The sequence below is a fragment of the Pezoporus occidentalis genome, unplaced genomic scaffold (genome assembly GCF_034315485.1).
Source record: "Pezoporus occidentalis ecotype Australia unplaced genomic scaffold, CSIRO_AGI_Poc_V1 ctg36, whole genome shotgun sequence".
NCBI classification, from domain to species: domain Eukaryota; kingdom Metazoa; phylum Chordata; class Aves; order Psittaciformes; family Psittacidae; genus Pezoporus; species Pezoporus occidentalis.
Genome location: NW_026915591.1, coordinates 4,146,953 through 4,159,104, shown reverse-complemented (window position 1 = coordinate 4,159,104; position 12,152 = coordinate 4,146,953). Strand labels below are relative to the sequence as shown.

Sequence of the window (12,152 nt, the reverse complement as noted above, 5' to 3'; positions counted from 1 at the left end):
TGCCTTTGCTGATTGCCTTTGACTTTGGACAGGTCAAGTTAGCAGACTTGTACACACATTTATGTTTCATTTTAAGCTCAACTTTCTGAGTATGGGATTTAACTAAATTTTGCTGTCCTGTCATGTTGTATTTTGTTAATAAAAGGCTTTAGCTTTTATTGAAGAGTGACAAGTTTTCCACTTCTATGATTTCCATGCAAGCAATAGAGAGCTTGTGTACATGCAGAGGATCAAACCTAGAGATCTTCATGCTGCTTATAAGATAGCAACAACCTTTGTACTACTTGATGGGCCCTGAAGACCTAATAAACCTGATGGGCTTTAGAGGCTTACTTTTCTGCTCCTGGCCACCATATGTCTAATGTGATCACTGACAGGTGACAGCTCAGCAGTGGCTTTGTTACAGGCACACTGAATGCTTGTCTTCAATATAAGTGAGGCTTTCCTTTCTTTTTTGACTGATAACTCACTTCTGTACTTTATATTATTGCCTCTCACATGACAGTTGCAAGGGGCCAGTAAATGCTCCTTTGCCTCCTTGCTAGCTAGTGTTTGCATATATACACCTCCCTGTGTGCTGAGGTGGGAGAGAGCAACTGTGAGAGAACAAGTTACATGGAACCATTAGAGTACTGTCTGACTTCAAGTATACCAAGTCTCGTATCACACTACTTAGGACTTAGTGCCCCTCTCAGTAACTGTATAATTACAGTGTGACACAAGAAGGAAAAACATTCTGAAACCTCAGTGGAGATTAGTTTTAATCTACTTTCCTTTTTATGTCAGCTTTACTCTATCTATCTCAATGTTATTCCTTTCTTGGGGTCTTCAACCCCGTGGTCTCAGTGCTTAATGCTTTCTTCACTAATTTTTTTTTCAGGCGCTGATATTGTGCAGTGGCTTATGAAGAACCTCAGCATTGAGGATCCAGGTAAGGTGACCATAGCTGGGGAGGAACAGATACTCCATCTGTATTGTGTGTGCCATTAGACAGTAGATGTTATTTTGCTGCAGTCTAAAATACCAGTAGATCAAGGTTGATTTAAGAATTGAGGTGAAGGAGGAGTGAAAGAGATAAAAATCAACATGTGAAGTCTAATGTCTTACACTGCAACACGACAAAAGCACCTTGTAGGAGCCTTAGCCTGCCTGTGAAATTATTGCTACCTAGGAAAGACTTATTGTTTTCAAAGCTGTTCCCAGTCTTAGAAAAGAAATTGGTGGATGTGTGAGTTAAGCAGGCAAATGAGGTCACAGGTTTTCATCATGTGGAGAAAGGTAACCATGACTGACAGGACATGCTGGCCAAGGACAACACAGATACCATCACAGAATCAGGTGATGGCTGCTAATTTATCACAGCAGATAGATAAATGGATAATCAGCCACAAACAATGATCAGGGCTTGGGCAAAGTCCAAATAGCTCACTCTTCAGAGAAACAAAAATCGTTATGGCACACATAAGAACTGTTGGGAATAGAGGAAGAAAAGGTCTGCAGTTCCAGAAGTTTCTTTTTCTTTTCACCTCCCAGTTTGTTTACTTCTGCCTACTGTCACCATGTAAAAGCAGAGATATAGGTAATGTTGCCTCACCCAGGGCATCCATATTCACACATCCCTTCTTGCGAGTCTAGTCAAGTCCCAGACCTGAATTTCAGCTGCGGACAATAGCTGCTTTATCTGCCTGGGGGTGCATGAGCAGCTGATGTGTATTTTGCAACTCTGAGAAAGTTGATGCGGCTTTTGAGAGCTGACTTTGGTTGAAAATCTGTGCAGATGTGCCTCTGTGCTGGTGAGGGTTGCCCTGGCAGTTAGGATATGTACTCCCTTTTGCCTCTGCACATTTCCTGTAATGAATGGCAATGCTACACTCTCCGGACTTGTCTTTACAAATAAACATGCTGCTAATGACCTGGTGTTGCAGCTGTTTGCTGGATTTGGTAAAGGCAAGTGGGGTTCATGTCTTCCTGTCAGCTGTCACCTGTGGTGGATAACGGGCTTTGAATTGAACTTCAGACTAGAGCTGATGTGTGACATTTTGTAAACACAAAGCCAGCAAGTTAAACATTTGAACAGTGTTTCATCAGTATTGCAAGGCTGATTCCTGCTCCTTCTGCTTTGCATGGTTTGGTTGGAAGGCGTAAAGATGCGGTGTGGGTACAGAGAGGCATGTGTGCATCAGGTCTCTGCACAAGTCATCACCAGAGCCACTGCTGAAAGCAGAGGAGTGTGCAGTGCATGTCTTCCTGACACATCCCTGTTGTTTTTCTCTTTCACAGGGGAAGCAATACACTTGGGAAGTCTTATTGCTGCACAGGGTTATATCTTTCCAATCTCAGACCATGTTCTTACCCTGAAAGATGATGGGACGTTCTATCGTTTTCAGGTTGGTGAGCTCTCTGTGTCCCTTGTGGCCCCTTCTACTGTCCCTGCAATAATACTGCTGAAATCACCTGCTCTTTATCCCTAAACACCCATTAGGTCTCTGAAGCCAGGGCTTGAGGCTATCTTGTTAGAGACCTTAAGAAGTCATAAAGCCCCTTCAAAAGGATCTGCTTTAAAATCCCAAATTACTGCTTTTCTGATGCACAGTTTTCACATAAATAAACAGATATCCTGTGATTATTTTTGATATGTCAAGGCTGTTGTGCTCATATTTGAGCTAAACCAGAAGGAGAATGGCTTTCAGGTTCTAACTTTGGCAAGAATTGAGGAGCCACCGTCCTGTGCAAAATGGCCAAGGGCAAGCTTTGGAGTTGGGTACTCAAGCTCTTACACAGCAGAAGATTCCTGGTTACAGCTTGCTATGGGATAGGGCAAGCTTCAGGCTTTGGCTCTTTTGCAAAGGATATGTAACCTTGGCAGTCACCTAAGCTGGGACATCTCTATCCCTCAGTATCCTTGTGCCTCCAGATGTGTTAAATTTTTAAAGCCTCCTGCCTTTGAGTTCCATGCCCTGTCCAAAATCTGCTCCTGTCAACTTCTGAGATAACTGAGAGTTTGTGGTGCAACAGCTTTTGGACACATTTTGTAACTTTAAATGAAGCAGTAAGTTCAAACCTAGAGTCTTGCTGCCTAATCCTGCTGGCTGACTTTGTGTTGATCTGCTATGTGATCCCAGCCAGCTCCCTTATCTTTCCTATGACCTCTCTTCTGTTCACCCTTCTGTTCCTCCTTCACTTTTTTTTCCCCCTCTTTTTTTAGTTTTTATTTGAAAAGCCTGTTCTTGCACCTGATGTTGCTGCTGCTCATACTCACTGTCCTACTGTTAATGTGATATTGTGTTATCATATAAGACCAATGGTACAGTGAACAAAGCAGCCCAGGAGATCACAGAACTGCTCTTATCTCACCCCACCTTCTGGTTTCCTGGCTTCATTCAAACTAAGATTTTTCATTACAATTCCCTTGCTTTTCTGAAAGTCCTGCTCCCCTGTCATGTAAGACTTGACAGAAGCAAGGGTAATACTGATTGCCCTTTTAGTTGTATTTTTCTCTGTTTGAAGAATGACACCATAAGTCATTGTCCTGTGCATCTCTCAGTACCTAGATTTCAATGTAATTTACTTTCCCTTATTTTAAGCTTGTGTAAACCACATCATCAAGTTGTGGTTATTGCTTACTGACTTTTGTTTCCCTTATCTTTTCCTACAACTTTTGCTTACTCTTTGCCTGTTGTCATTTCCTGCAACAGTTCTCCTCAGCCATTTTCTGGAAAAATAACCTGATAGAAACATCTTTCTTTTCCATTACTCTCTCCTTGCCACTTTCTACCTGAACTTCAGTCCCTCCTTTAACAGTAGCTCATAATCTTGTGAAGTACATAAGATGTGTATTAGCAAGGAATGTTGAACCCAGATTGTTTGATCCCTCAGTTTTCTCGTTGTACTTTTGTACAAGGAACAATCTGTGTGTAATATCCTATGCCCGTTTGTGGCATTACATCAGTAACGTAAAACAGTGTTCTGTAATTTGGACACAGACATTCTTTTTCATTCATGTTAAAACTGAAATACAGCTACAGGTAGTAATATCTTGTAATTAATTGTAGCAACTGCAATATGGAGGCCCGGATAAAAACCAAAATCAGTAAGCTTAGCAGGACTTCTCTTTTCAGAATGATTCTAATCAGCTGATTTTTGACCTCTGCTATCTGTTGTATTTAAAAACTAATTTTTTTGTTAGGCTGCCAACCATACTTTATATGCTTGTATTAAGCATTTCTATTACCTGCAATGAGGTGCTAAAGGTGGTATCATCCTGGAAAAGCATCCTCACTTTTGCAGAGATCTGTAGCAGTGTTTCCTCCGAGGGCTGAGACTGGGCCATAGACATTGTGATTCTTCTTTCTGCACCTGTATAATTCTTCTTTATGTACTTGCAATGCTTTTCTGCATCTGAGTTGTTTTTCATCTCTTTCATTATAAAAATGCATATGTTCTTTCTTAGGCACCATATTTTTGGCCTTCAAACTGCTGGGAACCTGAAAATACAGATTACGGTGAGAGTAGAATTATTTCATTGTAGAAAGTTAGTACAGAAAGTTTGTGATGGAAAAACTTGTCCTTAATTACTGTTGGCCATCTAAACCCTTCATCAGCAGAGTTACTTGTCAGACTGCAGCATCAGAGGCAGATACGTGCCCATCCCAAGTATGTGAAGTCCTAAAGTGTCTCAAGCCCATGGAACTGTAGCTGTTGAGTCCAGTGAGGCCAGGGATTTAACTACCATTATCTTCATTCATCCATAGGTCTGTTCATTTTGGCAGAATTTATGGCAAGCAGAATACTGCTCCTTGGGAATCTTAAATAATACCAATATTGCTTTTGTGGGAGAACATACTCTGATCTGTAGCTGAATCTGATACATTGATCAATAAAAAGTTACCTCATCTGGGCACTCATCTGGCTGATCAATAAACCAGTATAATCATGATGGCAACTCATAGTTAAAGTTTTCTGATATATGACTCCAGACTTATTTTTCCCAGAGCTGGTAAAAAAGAGAAGATTGAACATGGTTTATGAGCTAATAAACTGCAACATGATGTGTTAAACATGTGAGTGCCTGCAGACAGTTATAATACATAAAGAAAATATGTCAGTGTTGTTATCTTTAGCTGTCTGCATGCAACATTGCTGTCTCTTCCAGAACTGCCCTTCTTTCACAGTTAAATGATGAAATCCATTGTTGCATCCTGGTGTGGCATTGGGAGAGGAAGTGAATCCACATGTGTGCTCCTAAAAGAGAAGCCCGTGGAAGTCCTTCTTTTAAAGTATCTCATAATCTAAGATCAGTTTAGAACTTCTCCCTGAATAATCAGATTCTTTTCTTTCCTGGGCAATAATTACTCATTATAGATTCTGGGAATCATTTGCTGGGGTGGAGAAGTATCCTGCAATGGTATCTGTCATGTAATAGTTCATTTGCAGTCCCTCATCTGCAGGAAAGCTAGCACAGGGGTTTATGTGTTTATCCCAGTGAGGGGAACTGCTTAGGAGAAAACATGATGCTGTTCATTATATGCAAAATAATTTCCAGATTTTACAGACACCATATATAACTGTCTGAACTGTGCCAAATATCTATCTGTAAACATCAGAATAACAATCTGAAGAGGGAAGTTCTGGGTTTCTTTTTTTCTACAGTATCTGTAAGTAACTGGTTTTGCAGTCAGATTGTTGTGCTGCAAGGGCATTGAGTGGACCTGTGCACCTTAAAATAAAGTCCTGTGTGAGCTGGACAAGCTGCAGCTGCATTAGCCCTGAGCCCTGCAGTGACAGATTTTCATCTGTCCCAGAAATCTCTAACATATGTTTATAATCAGTCTTCGCATATCAGAGGTCTGTGCAGATGGAGTCCTCCCAGGAATTAATCCCAAACTAGCAGTAGACCCAAATAAAAGTGAAATCCCAGCAGCACTTCATACTTTTTTTATTTGTGTAGATTCACTCAGAGGACAGGAACTAAGTTGTTAATGGCAGGTCACTGCTTAGCATGAAGAAATACTGTGAGATGACTGACTAACTTTATTTGGTGTTGCAATGGCTTACAGAGGAACCTGCCCTTGAGATGTATAAATATACAGGAACTGACCACCTCTAGTTACTATGCATAATATTGGCTTATTATATTAATGTTAGAATTATAGGAATAGAATTACACGAGTAGAACTGGTTGGTCTGGGTTTTTTGTTTGGGTTTTTTTTTTCATATATTTTCCATAGAAGATTAGTTCTCCAATGAAAAACATTTATCAGGATGTCAAAAAATTGTATTTACCAGCAAACCAACCCACCAAGATTTTCAAAGAAAAGACAAAATTTTCTGGAAGAGATTTATTGTAGTTTTCTGTAGGTGATGCTTTGCCTTCCACTCAGCTCCAGTTTGGTATGCTGTTGGATAATAAGTACCTGGCCCTGGAGCTTGAGAAGAGGGCAGAACAGAAGGAAGCTATAAAATTCACATCTAGATTCATCCCAAATGAGAGCACTGGACCTCTATTATGTAGTTCAGACCTGACTGTATAGCCAGGCTGTGCTGGGGACCATGTGTTTCAGCCTGCAATGGAAATGGGATGAGGAGCAGGTCCAGCTGAGGCTTTACCAGAAGGCAGCCTGGGACTGGTTTGGTGTTGTGCACTGAGCTCATCTTGACCCTCAAAATCCCAAACCACATCAGTTTCTGCAGTGTCTGCCTATGATGAAATGTGAGAAGGCTTTTCTTAACCATTTGAAATGTGCAGAATGAAGCATATGAATGTGTAGGATTAAGCATATGAAAAAATGCTCATACCTTTAAAATGTGGCCCATGTTTCTATTTTCATTTCAATATTCTGAATTCTTTTGGTGGTTTTGTTTGTGTTTTTTTTGTTGGTTTGGTTTTTGCTCTGTTTTTTGGGGGTGTGTGGTTGGCTTGGTTGTTTGGTTTTGTTGGGGTTTTTTATTAACAAAAGGCGAAAATTGCAGAGCAGCTTCACTTTGGCAGGGATATTCCCAAGATACTGAGGGGAACAGGTTGCTAAAGGTAAATCTTTTACCAGCCCCAGAAGCAATTGTGCCTTTTTCAAATATCTTGCTAGGTTCTGGCATCTACCCTCAGCACTTTTAAATTAGATGCCCCAGATGTTTAAGGCTTCTGAGATTACTAGTGGGTAATGTCAGCTGGGTATTCAACCCTCTCATTCCTTGACTCATGTTGCTTTCTGATAAGAACGAATAGTGCACTTTTTTTCCTTTTTTTTTTTTTTTTAAGATCCAATGCTAGTAATCTGTCTGTAATTATTTTCTGTTTCTCTCTTTAGCAATCTATCTTTGCAAACGGACCATGCAGAACAAAGCTAGGCTGGAGCTGGCAGATTATGAAGCCGTAGGTACACTGCTGCTAGAGCTTAAAGCTGGGGGGTGCAGGGAAAGCTTTGCTTGCTAATTGAATGCTGCTGTTTTGTACTTTGGGATCAGCAGCTACTGTGTCTCTTGTCAGAATTGTGTGAAGTTTGATCTGGACACAACATCAGGAACATTATTAGGGAATATCCCTGGCTTTGCAGTGTCTCAAAGTGTCTCTGGCCATCTTCTCTATGGCCAGACCTTCAAGACTGGGGCAAATTACACAGAAGTTTACCTTGATTTCCTGTTAACCATTCCCTATTAATATATGGTACATATTAACGCACAGAAATTACAGATTTTCAGGTGCATTGTTAGTCAGTTAAATTCCTGATGACCATATGATTCTAGTTATGAAAGTTTTCAGATATCAGACTTGGACTGTTTTCAATATGCCTTATAGGAAAAACTATTACTCAAGCTTACTCAGGTCAAGTTTTCTGTTATGAAATGATTATCCATAAAAGTATCACCAACCTTGGCTTCAGATTGTGCAGGGTTTGAGTAGAGAGGAGTGGGAAGACAAGAGGCAGGAAGGACAGGGCTGGTATGAGTTTCTTTGAATACGAGCAATGTAACACTCTAACCAGCTGAACTTTTCTTTCTATCATATTGACTTTGTTGTTGTTTACTAGCTTAATAATGTAACACCTGAATTTCAAGTGTGAAATTTTTCACTGGAGGGTTTGTTTACAGAATTGGTTCTACTGGATTTCTATGTCTGTTTATTTCAATTAAAACATTTATATTGCATATATTTTAGGTTTTTTTTTCCCAAGAATGGACTTTTCCCTTCTTCCTTACCTTCTGTGTTTTGGGACTTTTCTGCACATAGATATGCCTACATGACATTTGGTCTTTCAGTGAAGAGCATGCAAAAATTGCCACTTATCTAGTCCACCCTGAAAATGCATCCAGCGTTCCCAAGAGTTCTAATCTTGAAGTACAGGCATAAAGGAAGGAATATAATAATCTGCATGCACTTACACATCCTTTTGCTGAGTTTTCTCTTCTGCATATTGCTGATTTCATTATTAAAACCATTAAAATTTCTCACAGCCAACCAATTAACTGTAAGCACTCTAGAGGTCTATCATAAAGCAACAAAAGGCTGTTCAGCAGTGTGCACACTCCCACACACATGCAGTGAGGCTTTGGCTAAGTACTTTTGCACGTTTGTCTACAGAGTGTAGCAATGCTTCAGTAATGACAAATAATTAGACCTTGGCAGTGTCTCATTTTTCTTGTGAATATTGCATTGCACAATTAGAGATTACTTCTGCATTCAAACTTTGTTCTCTTAATTAGAGACAATCAGATAAGAATGGCTCTAACTCTACTTAGTCATTATGGGAGCTTGAAGTCGATCCAGCAACGGAGTTGTAAGCACAAGTGAGAGAAACAGGCTTACAGGAGTGGGAAGGAGCTCTGTCCATGTAGAACACATGTTTGGAAATGTAGCGTGAGTGATTCTCTGAAGGCATCAGCACTGACCTGGAGTTTCCAAAAAGAATCTCTACAAAGCATTTCAGGGGACATCTCATGTTTAGGTTCTGCTTGTAGCATTCCGAGATAACTCCCCACCCCCAATTTATACCATTAGGGCAGAGGTGTCAATGATATGATTAAGCTTACATAATTTCATTCAGTTTTGTTGATAATCGACCAAACATAAGCATAATTCAAGTATTGCTTCAATTGATGATGTTTCATTGGTTTCAGCATATTTACACCAGAAGGCACATGTGAACATAATTTAAAGCAAAATCTTAAAAAAAAGAAACCCACAAAAATTGTTTTTGCAGATAATTACAAGTAGTTCTTCCTTGTAGTCACAGTTAAGGAAATCACCACAGTTCAGAACAGCTGTAAATCATTTGCTTAACTGTTTTCTTCTGTGTATACGGAATTGAATTCTTACATGGACTTGATGGTAACAAGGCCAAGCTTTATGCCTTGTGTTATACAAGAGTTTAAAGTAAATAATAGGAAAATCTCTTCTAGCATTGAAGTGCATGCACTTAAGTACTTCCTTGAAATGAAGGGAATAGGTATAAAAAAACAGCAGTAGAACTAATAGTGTTCATTTTCAAAATGAAAATTTGCAACAGTTGAACCAGCTGTAATGGAGAAGGGGGTCAGGTTAATGGTCCCATAGACCTCCTTCTCAGGGTGGGTATGGATATGTAACTTTGGGGTGCCATTTGAGCCTGAAATTCTGGCCATGTCCTGAGTTTGACCTTGAGCTGTGATGAAGTCACATCCACATCCAAATGTACAGATCATGACACTCTCTGTAATGGGTCTGGACCAGATCTCTTAGTTCAGATGTAGAGCAAGGCTGCATTTGGACCCAGTCTTTGCAGTCAGCTATATTCATTGTTCAGACAAACAAGCTGTTTCCTTTTGTGAATCATCCTGGCAGTCCCCAGCTTTCAGTGCTGTGCAGCTGCGTAATGCTCTCAGCGGTGACCAGGGCTGAGCAAATCAAGGGATGCTCAGGCTTTGCACCTCAGCAAAAGCCTGAAGAGAAGAGAGCAGCTGGGGGGGGAAGGGAAAGTGGGGATGAGAGGGAAATGTGCAGGTGGCAGCCATCTGCTATCAGAAATGAAAGTCGTCAGCTTCACAAAGCTTCTCGGTGTTATCTTTTGGGAACAAGTCCATCATTATTTTCATAGTAGAGCTCAAGCTGTCTTCATCACACTACATTACTTACCCTTGACAGGGCTCTTTTGGCTGCAGCTATAGGACTGCAGCCCAAAAGAATGCATTACAGCCTTGCTTTGCCTGCAAGATAGTTCACCCAAAATTAACACTGACTTCCGTGTCTTGAGTTTTCCAGCTTAAAAAAAAAGAAAAAAGGAATAAAATAACCACCCACTCTGCTAAATGTAATCTTAAGCACTTGTAATTGCAAGGATTAGTTGTTCTTACTATTTTCGTCTTTTGTCAGGAAAACTTAGCAAGACTTCAGAGAGCATTTGCAAGAAAGTGGGAGTTCATCTTCATGCAAGCTGAGGCCCAAGTGAAGTGAGTAATCCTGGAGTACTGAACTGCACTAGTATTTACAGCTGCGAAGGGAAGGGGATTCCGTAAAGATGGAATTTCTTTGTCAAAAACTTTACTGTGATAAAGCTCTGAAGGTGTTGGTGAGTTTTAATTGCTGGCAGCCTAGAAACGATAGAGAGCAGATTCTGAAATTTTGTGCCAGAATCTGAAAGATGGGTTTAATCATCTGTACATGGAAATGTTGGTGAGGATCTCCTGAGCCTGTGCTGACCATGGGAGCTTGGGCTATTCACTTGCCCATTCAGCTTCTACTTTTGTGAAGTATTTTTGTATTGCATTCTTTACAAATGGAAAGAACGGCACTTTGTCCTCTGTCTGTGTTACTGTATGCTAGTAAAGTGTGTAAGTCTAAAACTATTGCCACTTTAAAGTGATTGTAAAGGTGGTATTTACAGCAGACTGGATTTGGTTTTCTTATTTATACCAATCTCCAGTTGATTTTATTCTACCTCCCCTCTCTGCAGTCTGACTTGTATTCTTAATTAGAGTGGAGAATTGGGTACCACTTACTTGAAACTTTCTCAGATTCAGTACTGGGATTTTTCCTATCCTCTGCTCATAATTTAAATCTGCCTTCCCCCCCCATTTTCCCTTGTGAAAATAGTTTGAAGCCTCTTAATGTTTTGAGCATGTTTTCATTATTGCTGCAAAATGGGTATGGTCCAGACTTTGTAGTCTAGTGTCTACAAGCTAGTGCCTATAACTGTACATGTCCATTTTGTACATGTAGTTGTCATAGAATCATAGAATAGTTAGGGTTGGAAAGGACCTGAAGATCATCTGGTTCCAATCCCACTGCTGTGGGCAGGGACACATTACGCTAAATCATATCACCCAAGGCCTCGTCCAACCTGGTCTTGAACACTGCCAGGGATGGAGCATTCACAACCTCCCTGGGAAACCCGTTCCAGTGCCTCACCACGCTCATAGTAAATAACTTCCTTCTTATATCCAATCTAAACTTCCCCTGTTTAAGTTTTAACCCGTTACCCCTTGTCCTGTCACTACAGTCCCTAATGAAGAGTCCCTCTCCAGCATCCCTATAGGCCCCCTTCAGATACTGGAAGGCTGCTATGAGGTCTCCACGCAGCCTTCTCTTCTCCAGGCTGAACAGCCCCAACTTCCTCAGCCTGTCTTCATGCGGGAGCTGCTCCAGTCCCCTGATCATCCTTGTGGCCCTCCTCTGGACTTGTTCCAACAGTTCCATGTCCTTTTTATGTTGAGGACACCAGGACTGCACACAATACTCCAAGTGAGATCTCACAAGAGCAGAGTAGAGGGGCAGGATCACCTCCTTCGACCTGCTGGTCACGCTCCTACGGTTGGCTTTCTGGGCTGCAAGCGCACACTGAAGCCGCCCCATGTTCATTTTCTCATCGACCAGCACCCCCAAGTCCTTCTCCGCAGGGCTGCTCTGAATCTCTTCTCTGCCCAACCTGTAGCTGTGCCTGGGATTGCTCCAACCCAGGTGTAGGACCTTGCACTTGGCATGGTTAAACTTCATGAGGTTGGCATCAGCCCACCTCACAAGCGTGTCGAGGTCCCTCTGGATGGCATTCCTTCCCTCCAGGGTATCAACCGAACCAGCTTGGTGTCATCGGCAAACTTGCTGAGGGCACACTCAATCCCACTGTCCATGTCAGTGACGAAGATGTTAAACAAGATCGGTCCCAACACTGATCCCTGAGGGACAC

The 12,152-nt window shown here is 41.2% G+C and overlaps 1 protein-coding gene across 9 annotated transcripts in view; it reads left to right on the top strand.

Annotated features, from left to right (window-relative positions):
* RGS6 (regulator of G protein signaling 6) overlaps positions 1-12,152 on the top strand; it is a 293,323-nt gene that overhangs the window by 217,147 nt on the left and 64,024 nt on the right. For all 9 annotated transcript variants that reach the window (XR_009967060.1, XM_062630844.1, XM_062630845.1 and 6 more), the window contains 5 exons: positions 881-931; positions 2,281-2,387; positions 4,451-4,502; positions 7,305-7,369; positions 10,343-10,419. Coding sequence is in view for 8 of the 9 variants with exons in the window: in XM_062630844.1 (XP_062486828.1) it covers positions 881-931; positions 2,281-2,387; positions 4,451-4,502; positions 7,305-7,369; positions 10,343-10,419 (352 nt within the window). In the remaining variant the exon portion in view is untranslated. The remainder of the gene's footprint in view (positions 1-880; positions 932-2,280; positions 2,388-4,450; positions 4,503-7,304; positions 7,370-10,342; positions 10,420-12,152) is intronic.